Below are 21,240 nucleotides of genomic sequence, written 5' to 3'. Positions count from 1 at the left end.
GAGTGGAGGGAGGCTGCGCTTGCGGAAGTGACCTAGAGGCACTTCCAGTAGAAAACCGGAACGGAAGTTAGCAGTCTAGCTGCCCACCTCCTCGCATAAAACGGATGCCTGACTCGACGCGCAGCAGATGCGCTCAGCGGGCGTGCCGCTGACACGCCAAAGGCAAGCCCATCTGCGCCCTTCCGTGCCTGGACGCCGCCAGGAGCCAGAACCCCTGCCGGTTTCCCCTCAAAACCTGGGTATATTCCTGGTGACTTTTGCTCCTACACATGCCAGGAACTCCTAAAGATTAGACATAGCCTTTCTAACGCATGTAGACACTCAGTCCATGCTACACCTAATAAATCTACATTTTTGAAAGGCCCTTTCTCATGCAGACTCTGCAGATTCCAGAGTATGGAATTAGATCATTCCCTAACCAAGAATATTATGCTAGGCCAGAGAAATTACCTAACTCACAGAACTAACGGAAATAAGGGTCCCTCCCAGGCCTCACATAATATCGAAGGCTGGAACTGCTTCCTGGTCAATGTAAGATCCTTGCCTAAATATGCAATTAACATTTGGGATCTGCTTTCCTCCAAACAATCACACATTGGGTTTCTAACTGAAACCTGGATTAAACCCAGTTCAAACCCTGCAATTGCCGTGGCACTTCCAGAAGGCTACTGCATACAACAACTTGATAGACCATGCAGGGTGGGTGGTGGTATAGCTATCATCTATAAAGATTATATTAAAATCTCCATCTTGGATCAACTGTATAATGATACACTGGAAATTCTAATCTTTAGAATAGATGTACACCCGCAACACAGTTGGAAAGGAGCTCTGGTATACCCACCCCCTGGCTCACTGGCAAATTTCTCCTCCCAACTGATGGAACTCATTTCCCCTCATGGCATCTGAACCAGAAACTTCTTGCCTCTAGGAGACTTTAATATCCACAGTGAAAATGCCACCAATCAGGATGTTTCCACATGTCTAGCAAATCTGGCCACACTTGAGCTTATCAAGATCAATGACGGCCCCACTCACTCTGCGGGGCATACGTTAGTTCTAATTCTAACTAACTCCCCAAACATTCTCTGTGGAGCAACTTACCCCCTGACATGGTCAGACCACTCGCTGATTGATTTCCAATTTCGCAGTCCTAAGGATCATACTGCCCCTAATTTACACACTCCTAGGCAGTAAAGACAATGGCACAAACTTACCAGTTCCAGGATTTATTCCCAGTATCCTGGAATCACGGCTTCGATAGTGTGGAGAATCACCTGGTCCACTTCAACTCTGTCATAAAAACCACAGTGGATCAATTCGCTCCCTTGTAAAAGTGTTCCCACTCTACCAGGCGTCCCCAAACCACCTGGTACTTCCCCAGCATCCAGACAGATAAAAGCAATTGAAAAAGACTTGAAAGACAATGGCGCATTTCACATGACCCTCAGGATAAGGAAAGTTGTAAAACAACCCTGACTCAATACCATAAACATTTTAAAAATGCTTGCAAACTCCACATTATGCAGCATCTTGAACAAGCAGGGAACTCTTCCAGAACCCTGTACCAGATCCTAAAATCTTTCACAGACCCCAAGGCATGTAACAATGAAGAGGCCCCATCCCAAATGTTTTGTGATAACATACCGAAGCACTTCACCCTGAAAATTGACACGATTTATAATAAAATCACGGAGGCCAGTGGCTCGCAGAAAGGTGCTCAGAAAGATTCTCCAGTGCCTATTCCAAACCTATTCCTTTCGACCTTGGAGAACTTTCCATTACTTATGCCTGAAGAAGTAGAATCAATTCTAAGGAAATTCAAATCTGGGTCCCCTTCAGATGCTATCCCTGCTAGGACTACCTCCCTGCTCTCCAAGCAGCTCGCCGTCCCTATTTGTATCATTCTTAACAGTTCTATGAAGGATGGCAGGCTCCCCCTTGAATGAAAAACATTCCCATTCGGAAAAATAATAAAGCTCCCATTGACGATGTTTCCAACTATCACCCCATCTCTCTGCTCCCCTCCAGAGCAAGCTTTTGGAAAAGCACATTAACAAATACCGCTCTGAATTTGTTGAAGCCTCAAATTGTCTTGATGTCTCTCAATCAGGCTTTTGGGCCAGATTCAGTACAGAATCTGCCTTGGTATCAGTAACGGATAACATCAGAATGTCTCTGGACAGTGGTCAAGCGGTACTTTTGGTGTTGCATGACCTACCCGCGGCATTCAACACCATTTCTCACCGGATCCTTCTTGGAAGACTCTGCGACATCGGACTCTGAGGGAATGCACTAAAATGGTTGTCAAACTTTCTATCAGACAGAACCCCGACAATTAATCTGGGACCTTTCCGTTCTAAGACTACTAGCATGACCAAGGGAGTTCCTCAGGTCTCATGCTTAAGTCCAACATTATTTAACATTTACGTCACCCCCTTGGCGGGATTACTGAGGAATCTATGTTTCACTCCAATCTCCTATGCTGACGACACTCAGCTCCTTTTCTCCTTTGATAAAAATAACCCCAACACTAAGACCACCTTTTTGGAGGGCACGAAAGCAGTTACGGACTGGATGGGTGACAACTTTCTCCAGCTTAACGCTGGAAAATCTGAGATTATGCTGTTCGGGGAAGCAATGTTAAGATGGACCCCTAGTTGGTGGCCTTAGGAATTGGGCCCAGCTCCTACTCCAAAAAAGGTGGTCAAAAAACGTGGGCGTCCATATAGACCAGAAACTATCATTGGGAGAGCATGTTACCTCCATTGCAGGGTCATGCTTTCACACTCTTAGTCTACTACGAAGAGCTTTCCCCGTTTTACCCTCCTCTACATGGAAAGTCCTGATTCAGGCATTAGTGCTAAGCTGCCTGGACTACTGCAACGCCTTGCTGATTTCAGCCAATTAAGCTTCCTTAAATAAACTGCAGGTAGTCCAGAACACGGTGGCCTGCCTAGTTGCCAACGCCCCTCCCAGAACGGCCTCTATACCCCTTTTACAACAGCTGCATTGGCTTCCGGTGCGAAAACAGATTATATTCAACATCTGCTGTATGGTTTACAAATCTCTACATGACATGGGTCCTAGCTATCTCTCAGATAAACTCTCAAGGTACCTGCCCTCCACGTCCCTTTGGTCAGGGTCAAAATCACTTATTTGCACTATGCTATTTAACAAATCGGGTTTGGGCGGCAGAGCCTTTTCCCACCTTGCCCCCCTATATTGGAACCAACTCCCCACTCACTTATGCCATTGCCCCCACTACCTGCAATTTAGAAAATTGCTAACACCTCTCTATTCTGAGTCTTTTTGGTTGATGACAGCAGTCACAGCGCAGAGATACCCCTGACGGGGCGATTCGGGCGCTTTACAAGCTAATAAATATCAAATAAGTATCAAATAGGTGGATGGACATCTGAAAGGATGACAGAGTGATTGAATAGATGGATGCATGGATGGATGAATGGCAGAGTGGATGCATAGATCAGTGGAAGGCAGAGTGAATGGATTAATGGAATGACAAAAAAATGAATGATGCATGAAAAAATGAATGGATGTAAAGGTAAAATAGTGGATATCAGCAGGTGGAGGGATGGATGAAAGGATGAATAGATAGATGTCTGGATGGAACAGATATGAGAGCTCTTCCAGAGAACAATTGGCTCACTTGTTTCCCTTGCTTTGTGCCATCTGAGATTTCATTTCAAAGTGGAGGGTACTTTAATTTTCTGGATACACCCTTGGGGTGCGTAGAAGCTTGTACGGCCCATTTTGTAAAACAGATAGCGCTGGCTCACATACAGCACCAGCGCTATCATTAGAGGGTGTTCCCTTATTTGCATGGGGGTGTAGAAGAGTAGAATCTGCTTCACATGGGCACCCCCACTTTTTGCTGGTGTTTCACTGTTTTTCGACCGTAGTCTGGCTGTGGCCCAGCTAATCAGGACCCCAGCCTAGCTGCCTCCTCTCTAAAATGTTTTCCATGTACATTAGGTACATTTCTAATTGGATTCTAGAGTACCTTATAAGCCCCTAGTATATGGTATACTATGTACCTAGGGCATAGGTACCTCAGAGGCCTACCAGGGGTTGAAGCATGTATTATGCCACCCCTGGGAAGCACTCCAAAATGACACCACAGGTCTGCTACTGCAGCCTGGGTAAGGCGGTGCTTGCACCCCTTACTGTGGTGTAGGCTACCTATATCTCTACCATTGCACACACATATAAAACCTATAAGTCACTCCTATGGCAGGCCTTAACAATCCTGAAGGCAGAGTGCTTGGTTTTTCTGTGAGAGGGTGCCCCTGCATGAGCATAGCCCCTCTGCAGCATTAGGAGTACCTCCTCTGATGGTGTTTGTGGTGCAGCCTGACCATATACTCTTAAGTGCAATATAACCTCGCGGTTATTTGCTAACTTTGGACTGGCTGCACGGAAACATGTCGTGTTTGGTGTGAAATGCTTTGGAATACTACTCCCCACCAGTTCTGGTGGCGGGGGTATCATTCCACCCTTCTAGAGGGAGAGACATGTTCACACTGGTCTAACCCGGCAAAGACTTTCTACAGACCTGGCATCACAAAAAGGATGTCACTGCCACAGACACGGGTCTGGCCTCTTGCTGCTGACTGAAACTCCAGCAGGGGAGGCCTTGACAATAGGTTTCCTGTCCTACGGACGTGTAACCACATCCCCAGACAGGCAGATGTGTATTGGGGCTGGGCGGGAGCACTCTCTGGTGCTTTGAAGTCCTGCACTGGGGGCACACTTGGTGTCCCTGTGCATAGTCCAGTTCAAACCGGTTACAGGGGCTACCTGCCCCTGCTCTGGCGTGAAACTGGACAAAGGAAATGGGTGTAACCACCCCTCTTTCCAAACCCTCCCATAGGTGGGTCCCTAGAGTATGTCCAACTCCCAAACTTTGTATAAGTATGGGAACCCAGTCCTTGCGACTTTAGATTACCCTGGACGAAACTATGCAACAAATATCCTGGCCATTTGTCTTTCTATTTCGACTAGAATCTGAAGAAATCTCCCTTGGGGTCAAGGAGTGACTCCCCTGCTTGGCAGGCACCAAAGAAGCAACTGTCCGGTCTGCAATTCTGAAGCTCCCGCCGGACGCCAAAATCTCTGCATCCCCAGAGGTGGATTTCCAGACTTACCCGTGGCTACCCTGAGTCCACAGCAAAGCTGAGGCCCATGGCTATCGTGGGTGACGTGGAACTGTGACCCCTGGACACGGTGATCTTTTGTTGACCCATCATCTTCCTGGTCTTCCTTGAAGTTGTGCTTTGGGCTCCTAGTAGCCCCAGCCTTGAGCACCTCCTGCACTGAAGATTGCTGGCCTCCACTCCATGAGTGACCCATGGGCCGGTTTCAGGTGCGACCACTCGAGGCTCCTTTGCGATCGCTAGCCCTTTGACTAGTAGGTCCCCACAAAGGCAACCCCTCTTTTGATTGGGCTTTTCTGGTTGCTCCAGACGTGCCCCAACTTACTCTTGCTGGGTGAGTCCCCCAGACCTTGCTGGTCTGCACCGACGTCTTTTCTCTGTTTCCAAGTGACTTGCTGTTGCCAAGGCTTATTAGGTCCAATCTGGTCGCCGACACCACAGCACTCGACAGACTTTATGGGACAGCTCGAATCCAGCTCCCAGTTTTTGTCGACACCTCCTGGACCTCGTGGCTAAAGAGTCAAGACACCCATCAACTCACCTGAAGCACCCGACATCTGTGGGCATTGGACTATCGTGCCCTTGGTCACTGGTAAGTGACCCAGACTCTGTCCCCTCTGCTTTCAGGTTCCTTCCATCCTAGATCCAGGCTTGATCTCTCCGGACACTTCTCCTCTTCACGGCAGCAGCACTTCCTGAGCAGCTTCCGTTGAAAACAGCGACGCAACCCGACACCATTTGACACCTATGCACCCGGCTTCCCTGGGTGATGTAACTTGAGTACTCCGGTGCTCCCGTGGGTGATGGCCATAGACACCGCTAAGTCCAAAAGGGTTCGCTCGTAGTCATCCTCTAAGTGTCCTTAAACTCCTAATTTCCAACCGCGACTTTCCCCATAGAAGTTAACGGTGATTTGCGGCTGTGTTCTCACACTGCACGCGTCTTACGTGGGTCCCCTCTGTCACTACCTTGGGTGGTTCCTTGTGGTCCAAACACTTCTACAGTCTCTAGGCCGAGTGTCTAGTTCAGTCGTGGTTCTTATACCACTTTATTGGTATATGGTTTGGTACACCCCTAGGGCTCAAACGTGTATTTGTGCTTTTACTGTTGAATACTGACTTGTAACTTAAGTACTTCGAATTCCAGCCTCATAAAGAGACTAGAGGGGTGTGTTTTATCTTACATACATATATTTTAAATATATACCTGGTGTGGTTGTCCTTTCATTTGGTAATTCAAGAGATTATAGACTGGTAAAACAAGCTGCTTTACATTCCTGCAAGACTTAGCCTGAAGGCTGCTCTCCATAGCTACCACTAGGATAGCTTTCAATAAAGGTTGTCTTTAACATATCACCATAAGGGTTTGTTTGGCCTGATACAAGGGGCCCACTATAACTAGTGGACAGCATATATCAGGCCAAATTCTCACTGGGGGCGTGGCCCTCATTCAAATGAGGGACTCACTTTGCCTCTACACCAGCAGCAAACAGGCCTTTGGAAGGTGCACTGAAAGTGCTCCACAAAAAAGTGGTACACTTTCAGTGTGCCTTCTAAATGCAGCACTTCAAAAGGATGAAAGGAGGTCCCACGGACCCCCAGGCATCCCCTTGCAGGCAAGTGCAGTCACTCACTGCACCCGCCTGCAAGGTGATCTCTAATCCCTTTTAAAAGTGCAGGCAGGTTGCCTCCTGCACAGAAAAACACTGAGCCGCTTTTAAACAGCTGCTCAGTATTTCTCTTGAATGTACTGGCCTGGGGGCAGTGCGAATTTGTGGCTGCCCTGCGGACAGCTCATTTTTCCTAATAGGGCGCACTTTCCATGTTTGCTCTCAGCGCACCTACTTTAACGTGCACTGTGGCACAAACACGGAAAGTGCTCCCTATCTGTAACCCTGAGCCATGCGTCCGGTATCTCAGGATGATTTGGTATAGCAGAGAGGAGAGGTGCGCATTGATGTCTCAGCGCCTGAGTTCAATAGATTTACAGATGTCTTCCCCAACAAGGCTAGCGGCCTTCCGAAGTGTGGCAACTACTCCTTCTGAAAGTACAGTAACTCGGTGGGTTTGGTGCCTGCTGCTGAGTTGTGCGTGGGTAAACGGCGGTATTGGCTCTTTAAGCCACCAACCCTCTCATGCGTATTTGTTCAAACGACCTCCCCGCACATGTGATTTACACAGCATGCATGGTGCAATTTTTCTATCGATGCTTATGGTACACCTGTCAGGTGCCTCTAGTGACTAAATGGATGAATGCATCAATCGTTGAGTGAGACTTGCATGGTGCGGAATCATTTCTAGGTGCTTTGTGCGAGGTGAGCTGTTGAGTTGAGGCGTAGTGGGGATGCTACTCTGAGAATCAGAATGGGGGAGGTGTATAAAGTTTTCTTCAGTGGTTACTGACTTCCACGCACCCCTTTTTACACCAGCATCACGTGCACGCAGGGGAGCGATCAGTAAATTATGCAGAGGCGCGTTTGTGTGTGGAGAGTCTGCGAATGGGGTACCCCCCAACCTTCCTCACACACACAGACACGCATACATCTTTCACCGACATCCCTTCAACGGGGAAGAGATGGATTGGGCCACTTGTCACCGCTTGGGGTGTCAACGCACCGCGCTGTCCCCTCTCTGGATCGGTGGCCCAGTGTGCGACACCCCCAGCTCGGCTTCGTTACCCCGGTTCCCCTCAGCTGGCAGGTCTGGTGTGTGGGGAGGAGCTTGGCTGCTGGCACTGTGTGCACAGAAGTCTCTTTTCATTGCCGAAGACAGGGTGGAAGTGAGAGGAACGGGCAGGCGCCGGGGCTCGGGAGCCCCCTTCCCATGCGCTCTCTCCACAGTCCGCGCTCCTCGCCTGCGGAGGACAGGCAGCCGCGGTCTGAGATTCCCTCCTGCGCACAGTCTCAGTGGAATGTATTCTCTCCTCGCCAGTGCCAGATCCGTATCTAATGGGGACAAGCTGTTACGATGCTCGGCACTGAGATGGCTCCTCCTGCTCGCGCGGACCTCCCTCGCGCTCTGACTGAAAAGGGGATAGTGGCCCGGGGCCCCTCCTCCTCCGGCGGCTCCTCCCTTCAGCGCTCATCTCAGGAGCACAGGTAGCGCTGCGCAGCTCCACTCTTCAGTCAGTGCGGGCTCCTGGCGCGAGGGGGGCACGCAGCTCCCGGGTCTCTCTCCTCCTCCACTCTATGGATACTCGTTGGCTGCTCTCTGCTCCTCCTCTGAGGTGATCGATTATCTGCTGCTTATTTGTGGACAGACTTATCTGGGATCATCCATCTAGTGCTTATCTGTGGACATGCTGCTCCAGGGACTTCCCCTCCCCGCCTCTGATCAGTGAACTGGATACTTCAGCACCCTCCTCTGTCAACTCCTCATCTGTGGACAGGCTTTCCAGGACCCCTTCTCGTCTGTGGGCAGGCTCTCTGTGACCCATTCTCTCAGCTTCTCATCTGTGGACAGGCTCTCTGTGACCCCTTCTCTCAGCTTCCCTTTTGTGGATTGACTCCTAACTCCATCCCAGCTCCTCATTTTTGGACAGGCTGATCCGAGTACCCCAATCTCAGCTCATCGCCCATGGACACCCCGCTTCAGAATCATCTTGTTTCTCGCTGATCAAAGTCTGCTCCGTAATACACACCTGTCTGCTACACAGCTGCGGGCAGGTTACTCCGAGTGACGCTCTCTCAGCTCTTCACCTGTGGACAGGCTCCTCTAGCATCCTCCCCTTTATGCTATACGCACGAGGACAGTCTGCCCCGGGATCATCTCGTTTATGCGTCTAGTCTTTAGACAAGGTGCTCCAGGTGCCCCCTTCTCAGCACTTCATGCCTGGACAGGCTGATGCAAGATCATCTTCTCTCTCCTTGTCAGAAAAAGGCAGGCTGCCCAGGGATCCTCCTATCTCTACTCCTCAGATAAGGACAGGCTGTCCCGGGATCCTCCTCGGATAAGGACAGGCTGCCCCGGGATCCTTCTCTCACTCTGCTCCTCGGAAAAGGACAGGCTGCCCAGGGGACTCACCTCTCTCTGCTCCTCGGATAAGGACAGGCTGCCCCGGGATCCTTCTCGGATAAGGACAGGCTACTCCAGGATCCTCTCATCTGCGCTGCTCGTCTGTGGACAGGCTGCCGAGTTTTGTAATTTCTGTCCCTGTCAGCCGGGTCTATAAGGAGTTCACTTATCGGTCCTCTCGGAAGTGTGCAGACCCAGGGCTTGGCGCACACCCCGGGGAAGGGGATGTGAGCTTCAGCCATGCCTTGGACTGGGAGACTCGCCTTCCTCCTCCTGCAGCTGCTGCACAGCGCCCGCGGGCAGGGCTTCCCAGGTGAGTGTACTGCCCCACGCCTGGCACAGGTGCGCCAACTACCAGTGGCTTACAGTCTTCTAGAGTCAGGGGCTGCTGCTGGCACTGTGGAGGAAATACATATGTGCCTAACTCCAAACTATCCAAGAAACTATAGCGCCTGCGCACACTGGGTGGATATAAGGGTTGTCGATATGGGAGGGAAAAGTGAGTTCTGGTACTAAAAGTTTAGTGGGTGTTAGTTAAACTTGGCACTCAGAGAAATATGTACAACCCATTGCAGCTTTTTTGTTGACAATAACTCAGTGATCTGCACTAAACAACCGCCTCCTCTGCTCCCAGTTTGAGACTTTCCTCATAGCGCCTTTCGTGTGCGTAGTTCACATTTGAGGTTAGTGTGCAGCGTTACGGTACCTAGGGAGACAGCTTCAGAGCACTATAATGTGATAATACGGCAATTGGAGCAAATACATTGTTACTAATGGTTGTAAACGTGAGGACTGTCCAATTGCTTCCAGTAAGGTGAAATATGCCTACATCTTCCAGAATTCCTTGGGTAGTTAATGCCTCTATGCCAGGGGGTGGGGGGTCACCTGATAGTATTATAGCGGGGGTTGGACGCCTTGGCATGTCTTCCCCTGCTACTCCAAGGCGCTGTCCCCTGAAGACGTCTTCAGAGCCCCTTTCTGGCAGGCAGCTTGACAGAGGGAGTAAAAGCCACGGAGCGTGTGTGGGGTTCACCTTTGAACCCAACGCACCTGCCAGGGCTCCTGTGCCGCGAGGGTTTCCGCTCCCTGGCCTGTGTGCTGGCCTCGCTCACTAGCACCGGAAGAGGCGGCCGCGAGCCAACAGTGGCCGCTTGTGTGCCTCCGCCGAGCCTGGCACCGGATGATGTGCGGGGGGCTTGTTCCCAGTCCGAGGCGCTCTGCACGACGGGCACTGGTGCAGAATGGGACGTGGAATTATGGATGAAGGAATGAATTAACCTACGTATGCGAAATACATCTATTCAGGAAGCGCACAGGCAATGGACCGCAGAAATCCTGGCTGAATGCATTCCTACAGGATAGCCTGTTCTGCCTCTACACACGTGGTTGCATTGTCTGTCACTTGAATTGCGCGCTGTTGTAACTAGTGTGGCGTCGTAGCGCTTGAACGTTCCTCACCTTTCACAGGTGGGCCCGATATTTAAACCGGGCAACACGTGCTTATTGTAAGATTTTCCCAGATGTATGCTGAAATGTTCATTTTTGCACAGCATGGCGTATGCTTTAAATTTAATCAAGTCAGTGAAAAACTGTGGGGTAATTCCCCACAACTTATCTCCAGAGTTTAACAAAAACTAACCAGCATTAACAGCGAACGCGGATATTGCGTTGCTAGCCTTCTAATGTGGAAGGCTTCGAGGCACTTGGGGCTGCCACTTAACGCTGAGCTTCATACAGATGTCGGGCGGCGACGAGCTCACCCAGAGCCCTCTCGGTTCCTTTCATGTTGCCGGGGCCCCTTTCATGTGCAGACCCCAGCACAGCTTCACCAGCCACACCCCCTCATGTGGGGGCTTTTTATAACTCACAGTTGTCCCCGCACCCTGACGCTTTAATGCGGGGAACGCTGCCCGTGACCCTGCCCTCTGTACATAAAGAGGTCCCCTGAAAAGGCGAGGGTGGGGGTGCGCCCTTCCCGGGATGCCGGGCGTTCCTGGGCTTTCAGATGTACTCCACAGAAGCTGCACTAATCCACTGAGGCTGTACTTCATTAAAGGGCACGTGCAGCCGCTCCGGGTCTATCAGCAGGTGTCTCATGCACGCTTTAAACAGCAGTCACATGCTCTGCTGCTTTACGTTCCACTGCGAAGTTTTTAAAGCGCTAGGTTGCTTCACGGCGCTTTTTGCGGTTGTGAATGCGAATGGAGGGGCAGGGCAATTTAGCTGAGAGAAGTGATGCAGGAGTACGTTAAGATATGGAAAAGGCGCAAAATAACCTATGTGCTGGATGCACGGTGTACTCGAAGCGCTGTAAGTGTCGAGTTATTTATCTAGTTTTGCTTCCCAACACTTAGCCAATTTCTGTGCCTACCCTCAGTTTTAAGATATGGGAATTGAGGTATGAGAAGATAATTTACCCAAGATCACACAGTGAAGCAAACGGGGATACGGTATTTTGAAACTCTTGTCTCTTGAATTCATTGACTTTTTTCCTTCGGACCGAACATGAAAGATATTGCCCCCTCCCATTTCTCCTTACGTCCTCAGCAGGATAGTCCCCCCCCCCCCCCCTGCTTGCTTTCCACTGCTCTCCAAACACTTACAGCGGTGCGCCCCCTCCCCCCTTATACTCTCACTGATAAATGGCAACACTCGCGCAGACATGGTATTGAGTATTGAGCATAAGCTGCAAGGAGGCTTTGTGCTGAGCACGTCCCTGGTGATACAGTAAGCGCCACGAGGGGACGACGAAAAGCGCTATACAAACAAAATGAAACAGAGGCAGACTCTGAAGAGAGACGTGTCTGCAACCGAAGAGAGGTCGGACTCTGAATTGAACTATAAAAGCAATCCCCGGAGCAAAAGGGGTTGTTTTAGTGATTTATTCTGGTGTAACCTCGACACTGTTCGCCAGCATCTGTGTCCTCAGACTCCGGGAACTAAGGCCATGCTGTTCCCTCCTCCTTCAGGCAACTCATTCACTTATCACCCCCCTCACCCCCCCCCCCAAGAAAACAAGCATTGGCATAGCCAATAGGTCTCGCCTTTGGGTCCTTATAAGTGTTTAGCCATGCAACAGTTGCATAACTAAGTAAGGTCCCAAAAGCGAGACCTTTTGGCTATGCCAAGCGACCGTGGGGCTGCGAAAGTGAAAGTAATCACGGTAAAAGCGGCCCGCGCGCCCGCGCACATGCACTGTAGCTGGTAGCACTTTTTGGAGCCCTCTCAATAAGTCTCGTTAGAACAGCGCATGCGCTGCGTCAGGCGAGACCTAAAAAACACCTTCACCCCGGGTTTACCCCTCTCTTTTAAGATAGTTTTAAGCTTTCGCTGCTTTCTAAGACACTTTGGACGGTTCCTGAAAGGAAATTTTGCCTTTCATGTTTGTTTACTACTTTTAGAAATTCGCTAACTACTTTGGAGTAGCGCGACTCCCACTCGTAGGCAGAGTTCTCCGCACCCGGAGACCCCGCAACTGTGGCAGAGAACTCCGCACCCTAAGCACAGGGAGTCGTAAAACCCCGTATGTAGATCCTAAACGCTTCCAAGTACTAAACATGCAGGAAGTATATGTTTACCTCAGGGCCATGGTGGTCTGTGATCCGGCAGGGGCGTAAAGCAAAATGATGCGCCCTGCAGGATTGACGAAGAGCCCCCATATTTCACAGATATTCGAAGACTTTCGGTTGCCTCTCCCACCTCCCCTCGTGGGCTGCAGGAGTCTGTGTTATGTTCCTGGTCCTAGCCCTGCAGAGCGGTGTACTCATTTGTACAGCGCACATCCAGCGCGCTCTAGGAGCTATGGATACGAGCTAAAGAGACTTAAACACGCCTGCTGGCTCTTTATTGATCTGTATATGCATAGCACCGGTTGCAGCCTCTTGTTCCTTTCCCTTCTGCACAGTTTCTGTCTCTTGCACATGTCCGTGTTTGCTGACCCACCTTGCTCCCCATGTTTTTGATTTTCTCCCCCTTTACCTGTGTCTCCCCGCCGGGTCTCACCTGGCATCTCCGCTCTTCTCTATTGCCGCCTCTCCGCGATGCCCGACTGTTCCCCCGGCCCCATCTGCGCTCCCTTTCTCTTCTTGCTCTCTGGTCTACGCCAGCTCTCCTGTGTGCTTGTATCTTTCTCCCATGGCCCTGTGTGTTTTCTGTGTTCTCCCATTTAGTACCTTCTCGGCCCGGTACTTGCTTGCTGTCCAAGCCCCAGCCCTCGCTGTCTCTATCATTATACACTCTCTCTGTGTTTTCCTGCTCCCCCATGCTTTTTACCAGCTCCATCCTTTCTGAGCTTTCATAAACTGAACGCGCTTTGTAGCGCCTAACTCTCCGGGTCCTTCGTGCACCTGTTTGCCTTCTCCTAATATGGTATCTCTCCCTCGTCCTTATATTACCTCGATGTCCTTGCTCGTTATATCATGTACACTGTTAATACCCATTTCATTTCCTCCTGTCACAACTACTCCCTGTCCTGTCTTCCTTACCCCACCCTGCTTTCCTTGTCCCTGCTTATGAACCCTGTTCCTGTTTTTTCTCCACTGCTCCATCTCCCAGCTTGCTTGTTATGCCCCAGCTTGTTTGCCCTGTCGCTGCCTGCTTTGCTTGTTCCAGCTTTTTCACTGCTGCTTGCTTTCCCTGCTCGAATGCCCTGACTCCGATTCCATGCCCTGCTTTCCTTCTGTGACCCTCTGGCCCTGCTTGCTTCTCCGGTCGCTGCTTGTTTTCCCTGCTTGCCTGCCCTTTCTCAGATTCCTTGCTCTGTCCCCGTGCCTGTGTTCTTCCCCAGTTCCTGCTTTCACTCGCTGTCCCAGTTCCTTGCCCTGTCTCTGCCTGCTTTCGCTGAGCTTCCTCTGTTGCTTGCTTCTCCCCTCGATGCTTCCTTTCCCTGCATGCTTGCGCTGCCCCAGATTTCCTGTCCTGTCCATGCGTTCTTTCAGTGAGTCTATCCTATCCATGCTTTCATGTCCCTCTTTGTTTGCCCTGTCCAGGATTTCTTGGCCTGTCCCTGCTTACTCTCTCCGGCCCTCCTCTGCCCATGCTTTCTTTTCTGAACTCCCCTGCCTGCCAGCTTGTCTGTTGCTGCCTGCATGCCTTTACCAGCTTGTCCTGTCCCGGATTCCTGGCCTTGTCCCTGCTTGCTCTCTCCGGCCAATTCTTTCTCTGAACCTCCCTGCCCCTGCGTGCCAGGTTGCTTCCTGCATGCTTCTAAATGCCTGCCCCATCCCAGATTCCCTGTTCTGTCCCTGCTTGCTTTATCTGACACTTCTCCGTCCCTGCTTACTTCCCGGCCTTGCCACTGCTTGCTTGCCCCAAATGCTTTGCCCTGTCCATGCTTGCTTTTCCGACCTTCCTCTGTCGTTGCTTGATTTCTGCGGGCCTCCTCTGCCCCTCTTTTCTTTCGCTGACTCCCTCTAACCCTGCTTGTTTCACTTGCCCCTGCTCGCTTGTCCCGGATTTCTGGCCCTGCCCGTGCTTGCTTTCTCTCACCCTCCTCTGTCCCTTCTTTCCTTCTTTGACGATCCTCGGTCCCAGCTTGCGTTCTGTGTTTCCCCAGATTCGTCGCACAGGCCCTGCTTCCTTGCCCTGTCCTTGCTTGCTTTCTCTCTTTCTCCTTACTTCCGCTGAGTCCCTCTGACCCTGCTTGTTTCACCTATCGTCGCTTGCCCCAGGTTCCTCGCCCTGTTCCAGATTCCTTGCACTGTCTCTAATTGTTTGCCCTGTCCTTGTTTGCTTCCTCTGACCCTCCTCTGACATTTCCTGATTTCTGTGAGCCGCCTGTCCTTTTTTCTGTGGGTGACTTTCGCTGACCCTGCTTGTTTCACCTGCCCCTGTTTGCCCCATATTCTTTGCCCCGCTCTTGCTTGCTTCCTCTGTCACTCCCCTGTCCATGCTTGCCTTCCCTGGCGATCCTCTGTCTCTGCTTGCTTTCCGTGCTTTCCCCAGATTCCTTTCCCTGTCTCCGATTCCTTGCTCTGTCCTTGCTTGCTTCCTCTGTCCCTCCTCTGACGTTGCTTGCTTTCGACGACCCTCCTCTGTCCCTTCTTCCTTTCTCTGACTCCTCTTTCACCTTACTTTCGCCGACCCCCTTTGACCCTGCTTGCTTCACCTATCGTCGCTTGCCCCAGGTTCCTTGCCCTGTTCCAGATTCCTTGCCCTGTCTTTTCTTGATTTCTCTGACTCTTCTCTGTCCCTCCTTGCTTTCTTTGCCCCTTTTGCTTTCTTTGGCCCTCCTCTGTCCCTGCTTGTTTCACCTGTCCCTGCTTGCCCCAGATTCCTTGCCCAGTCTCTAATTGTTTACCCTGTCCTTGTTTGCTTTCTCTGACCCTCCTCTGACATTTCCTGATTTCTGTGAGCCACCTCTGTCCCTTTTTCTTTGGGTGATTTTCTCTGACCCTGCTTGTTTCACCTGCCCCTGTTTGCCCCAGATTCCTTGCCCCGCTCGTGCTTGCTTCCTCTGACACTCCCCTGTCCATTGTACCTGGCGATCCTCTGTCCCTGCTTGCTTTCCCCAGTTTCCTTGCCCTGTCCCAGATTCCTTGCCCTTCACTTGCTTGCTTCCTCTGACCCTCCTCTGTCCCTTCTTGCCTTCTCTCACGATCCTCTGTCTCTGCTTGCTTTCCGTGCTTTCCCCAGATTCCCTGCCCTGTCTCCGATTCCTTGCTCTGCCCTTGCTTGCTTTCTCTGGCCCTCCTCTGACGTTGCTTGCTTCCGACGACCCTCCTCTGTCCCTTCTTGCCTTCTCTCACGATCCTCTGTCCCTGCTTGCTTTCCCCAGTTTCCTTGCCCTGTCCCAGATTCCTTGCCCTTCACTTGCTTGCTTCCTCTGACCCTCCTCTGTCCCTTCTTGCCTTCTCTGACGGTCCTCTGTCTCTGCTTGCTTTCCGTGCTTTCCCCACATTCCTTTCCCTGTCTCCGATTCCTTGCTCTGTCCTTGCTTGCTTTCTCTGTCCCTCCTCTGACGTTGCTTGCTTTCGACGACCCTCCTCTGTCCCTTCTTGCCTTCTCTGTCGATCCTCTGTCCCTGCCTTCTTTCCTGCTTTCCCCAGATTCCCTGCCCTGTCAATGATTCCTTGCTCTGTCCTTGCTTGCTTTCTCTGGCCCTCCTCTGACGTTGCTTGCTTCCGACGACCCTCCTCTGTCCCTTCTTGCTTTCTCTGACTCTCCTCTTTCGCCTTACTTTCGCCGACCCCCTTTGACCCTGCTTGTTTCACCTATTGTCGCTTGCCCCAGGTTCCCTGCCCTGTTCCAGGTTCCTTGCCCTGTCTTTTCTTGATTTCTCTGACTCTTCTCTGTCCCTTTTTGCTTTCTTTGGCCCTCCTCTGCCCCAGCTTGTTACACCTGTCCCTGCCTACCCCAGATTCCTTGCCCAGTCTCTAATTGTTTGCCCTGACCCTGTTTGCTTTCTCTGACCCTCCTATGTCCTTGCTTGATTTCTGTAAACCTAATCTGTCCCTTTTTCTTTGGGTGACTCTCTCTGACCCTGCTTGTTTTACAAACCCCTGCTTCCCCCAGATTCCTTGCCCTGCTCTTGCTTGCTTCCTCTGACACTCCACTGTCCCTTCCTGTCTTCTTTGATGATCCTCTGTCCCTGCTTGCTTTCCGTGCTTTCCCCAGATTCCTTGCCCTGTCTCTGATTCCTTGCTCTGTCCTTGCTTGCGCTCTCTGACGATCCTCTGTCCCTGCTTGCTTTCCGTGCTTTCCCCAGATTCATTGCCCTGTCCCAGATTCCTTGCCCTGCTCTTGATTGCTAGTTGCTTCCTCTGACATTCCCCTGTCACTTCTTGCCTTCTCTGTCGATCCTCTGTCCCTGCTTTCTTTCCGTGCTTTCCCAGATTCCTTGCCCTGTCCAAGATTCCTTCTTCTGTCCTTGCATGCTTTCACTGGCCCTCCTCTATCGTTGGCTTGCTTTCGACGACCTTCCTGTGTCCCTTCTTGCCTTCTCTGACGATCCTCTGCCCTGCTTGCTTCCCTGTCGCCGCGTGCATGTCCCTGCTTCCTACCCCCCGCTGCTGTCCTTTTTATCTCTCCCTCTCCCGTTTTGGAAACCCTGCCCTTACAGTTCCTGGTGTGTGTTGTTCCATGATACTCTCCCGCCTCTGCGCGTCCTCCCGTCTTTGCTTGCTCTTTCTTGTCCTTACTTGCTCTCCCTGCCCCCGGACGCCCCCGTCCATTTCTAATCCCCTTTCTAGCTCTCCCCTGCTTGCTCCTCTCTGCTCTGCCTGTCCTCCCATGTGCAGCGCTCCTGCTCTTTCCCTCTCTGTCCCTCTGTTCCTTCTCTCACTCTCCCTGCTGCACCTGTTGCCCTACTTCCTCCTGCCTGCGGCTGCCTGATTTCCGTAATCCGGCAGAGCCGACTGTGTCTTCCCCTGGAGAGATCTGATGCCAGCCGATCGTCCTAGTGGTACTCCTTTCATCCCTTTCCGTCTGTGCCTGGCCAGTAGCAGGAATGCGCTGATAAACGAGGAGGACCTGGTGTAGCTGTGCCTACTTTGCTGTGGCATGACCTACCTGTGACCTTGCGTGCCTGCGACAGCACCACATGGGAATGACATATACAGAAGCCCAGTCAGCCCACCTTATCCCTCTTTCTTCCTCCAACCTGCACTTCTTGTCCCTTTGTCTCGTTTTTTGTATGTTCTTTTTCATCCATACTTTACCCCTATGTCACTGTTACCCCTCCATCCTTGTTCCCTCCTATCCCTTTAAGAGGGTCAACGTCTGATGGTAAATACGTCCGGGTCCTCAAAAAGCGCCGTGCTCTCCACCTGTAAGCACCTGCACAAATTAAACATCACGCCTTAGTTTTCCAACAAGTCCTGTACCAGGGGAGCGGATCCATCCCATAAAAAGCAAGCGCGGTAGCTTTATCCCCCCCCCCCCCCCCCCCCCCACCCACCCCGCAAACTCTTGTGCTTCCCGGTGACAAGCTGTGTGGCACCGTAGAGAGGCTGCTGTCATTTCAGGCTGCATAGAGTTAATTTCTCAGTGGATCACGGCCTGGCTTCACCCCTGACCTTCACGTGCTCGATAGGTGACCTGCTGCAGAGATCTGCGCGTGCAGCTGATTCCTCTTCCGCCTTTCCACTGTCCAAAACGTGACTAGCTTAGTAGGTAGACTCGTAACACGTGCAAGCACAGAGCAGCGAACCTGCCAGTCCGTGGAAACAAGTGTGGCACAAGAAGCAATTTATTGTTTACAATAGTTGAATTTGTTTGCCCTGTAAAAAGTGTTCCTCTGCGCTTTCATATTCCAACAAATACATCTATACTTTGCTACTAGAAAAAGGCGACATCAGCCAGAGCCTGGCTGGGAGTACATTTGGAGATTATAGGATATACTATCAGCCACAGTTTGTGCGTTTGCTATTATTACTCCCCGTTTAAAGTGAATCGCTTCAAGGTGCTAGCTTCGAGAGCTGCAGTAAAGAGGAAAGCATTGGAGGGGAGGTGACACTGTCGTTTCTTGAGGGTTTTGAATTTAGGAAACTCTAGTACCAGGCGACAGGCGAGCAATACCCATTGGACTCAAAGGGCTCCAGCCCCCCCCCCCCCCCCTCCCTCGTGCGGCAGCCCGGGATGAGACAGCTTCCCGGGCTCATACACAGCCGCACCGGAGCACTTCACAGGTCTTTAAAAGTCCATTTGCATGTTAATGAGGCCTTGCTGTTGTTTCACCCCTTCTAAGAGCCCCTGCAGCTCCACTCTGCCTATTGCTTAAAGATTTAGCCCCCACGAAATGTTTCCTTAGCCCCCCCCCCCCCCCGAAATCTGTCTCTAGTTGCGCCTCTGTCAGGCGACTCCATGCCATGTGCTGCAGTTCCTGAGGTTTTATTTAACAAACTGAAGACCTCTGGGAATTGTAGTTCTGGTAATCTTCATTTGAACGCACTCCTAAAGCAATGATTAGTAAAACAAAAGCATAGGACTGAAGCATGGCGACATTTGTGAAATATAGTCAACAGGCAACTTTCAACAAAAAGACCCCTATTTCCCTCAACAGAGGAGGCAGGGCAGGCTTCAGGGCACTCTGACAGAAGAGCTACTGCGCCGAAAAGCGTTCGGGCCCTCGCTCATTAGGAGTCTATTGAGTAAAAATACCCGATGTTGTCATTTTGGGGAAGATACTGAGAAACAAAGTTGCTTGCTGCTTGTTTGTGGCTTCAACAATGCGAGTAACTGAAGGGAAGGGAGGCGCTGGCACGGGCTGATGTCCTGAGCGCCGAATCTTTTCAATTAGGGATATCTTCAGCAGCCCAAAATGCAGAGTCAGGACTATGTGACGGGTGTTAATGATTTTCGCTGCTCTGCTACTGCTCCGGCAATCCACCTTTAATGCCTCCGCGGCCACCCAGCTGCTGCGCGAGGTGTCATCTTCGGAGCGGCGCGCCTGCGCAGTGTGTCATCTTCTAAGGCGCGCGCTGCTCTCTGTATCATCTTCCCAGGCAGTGATCGCCGCGGCTCTACTAGGCTGCTTGTAAGACTGATCGTTTGCTCAGCGCTCTCTGCAGACTAAATTGGCTCGCGCTGCTCACATCACCGTTGTGCTGTTGCGCTCTCCACGGTACTAACCTGCAGGCAGAATTACCAAGTGACTCATTGTCTAAAAGGCACCATTTTCAAATCCGGTGTTTTTCGTAAACAACCTGTTGCATTCTGGGAGTTGTAGTCTTGGATAAGTTCAATTGGACTACCTCAGTTGCAATCAAGGATTTCCAAAAGAAAACCTCAGGACTAGAACATTGTGTCCCATTCCTCATGGAATCAGCTGGCCATCTATCTACAGGATTGGCCACATCAATCAGTTGGATTCATCTTATCCGACTCACATTTTTTAGGTCTGGCCTTTGAGACAGCGTGGCAGACTATTGTGTACCTACAAACATCATACATACTATACATAAATAAAGCCACATTTGATTAATAGGCTTTATCCATTTGGCTGTTGGATTTTTGTGTGTTCTCTTTAAAAAAAAAAGGTTTTTTATTTTTCCTGCACTTCAATTGCCCAGATAGATGGCACTTGATTTCCTTACTCCTTTTTAAAAAATTGCTTTTGCAAAGTGTTTAAGTAACATTGTAGCTGCTTGCAAATTGAGGGCTTGGTCCGGTGATGAGTACTTCTTATTGCCTTCACAATAGATGCAGTGAAATGCAGTGCACAAAGGTTCGTTTTTTTAAGGATCACTGGTAAAGCAGCAACATTCGTGAATGTTTTTCAAGTTAAACATTTTTGTTGCAAAGGTATGAAGGCATATTTTCAGATTTTTATTTTTGTTCCATTTGTGTACAATAAAAACTTGGAAAAAAATGGCATCAGTATGACAAGGTCAGCCCTATTGGCTTTGACAGTATTTATTTTATGTATGTGGACAAGGGATCTCTAGGCGTCTCTGTGTGCCGGCCCAAATGCATATCTAGTTAAACAGATCCACCTTTACCTTTTTTCTGAACCCAGTCACCATTGATTGAATGGTGGTTGCCTGCAAAGTTCCTTAAACTTAAACCAAGAAATTCCAGTGCTCTCATGTTCTCGAGGTCCATGCACGAGTTGCTCACACAGTCCATGCCTTTGCTTTGCATGTTTTGCATTCTGGGATTTGTAGTTCTATTGATCCCATTGTAAAATCAGAACTACAAGTCACAGAATGCAAATACAATCCTAAATTGACCAAGCTACAAACACATGGACCTGGAAACCCTGAGAGATCAGTAAATCAGAAATATTATGTTTTAATAAAACACTTTAAGCGATTGACAATATTCTTACAGTTCAGACATTATTTTTTAAAATATCCAAAATGCTACATTTATTAAGTTATTAACGGATTTCAAACAAACACTGAATATACTGATTGGACAGTGGCCTTTGGCTTGCATCATCTTGAGGTCATCAAAAATGGCACTTTATCACTCAAAACTTTTATTGGCACAGCCAGCTATTAATGGATTCAATAAACCAAGGAGAAACTCACCACATTGTTTCTATTGCACATCAGATCACCATGGACACTGTCTACATATACCAGAAAGGCAGACAGGTGCAAATTATC

The 21,240-nt window shown here is 50.3% G+C and overlaps 1 protein-coding gene across 4 annotated transcripts in view; it reads left to right on the top strand.

The window, feature by feature from the left end:
* Window positions 1–8,029: 8,029 nt before the first annotated feature.
* PTPRT (protein tyrosine phosphatase receptor type T) overlaps window positions 8,030–21,240 on the top strand; it is a 1,546,842-nt gene continuing 1,533,631 nt past the window's right edge. For 2 of the 4 annotated variants that reach the window (XM_085619229.1, XM_085619230.1), the window contains exon 1: window positions 8,031–9,503. In XM_085619229.1, coding sequence (XP_085475355.1) covers window positions 9,431–9,503 — 73 coding nt within the window. In that variant the 5' untranslated portion in view covers window positions 8,031–9,430. Of the gene's footprint in view, window positions 9,504–21,240 lie in introns of all 4 variants that reach the window. The other 2 variants (XM_085619228.1, XM_085619231.1) reach the window with 2 other exon arrangements.

The sequence above is a fragment of the Triturus cristatus genome, chromosome 7 (assembly GCF_964204655.1).
Source record: "Triturus cristatus chromosome 7, aTriCri1.1, whole genome shotgun sequence".
In the NCBI taxonomy this organism is placed as follows: domain Eukaryota; kingdom Metazoa; phylum Chordata; class Amphibia; order Caudata; family Salamandridae; genus Triturus; species Triturus cristatus.
Note: the sequence above shows the minus strand (reverse complement) of the source record. Positions and strands in the feature narration are given on the sequence as shown.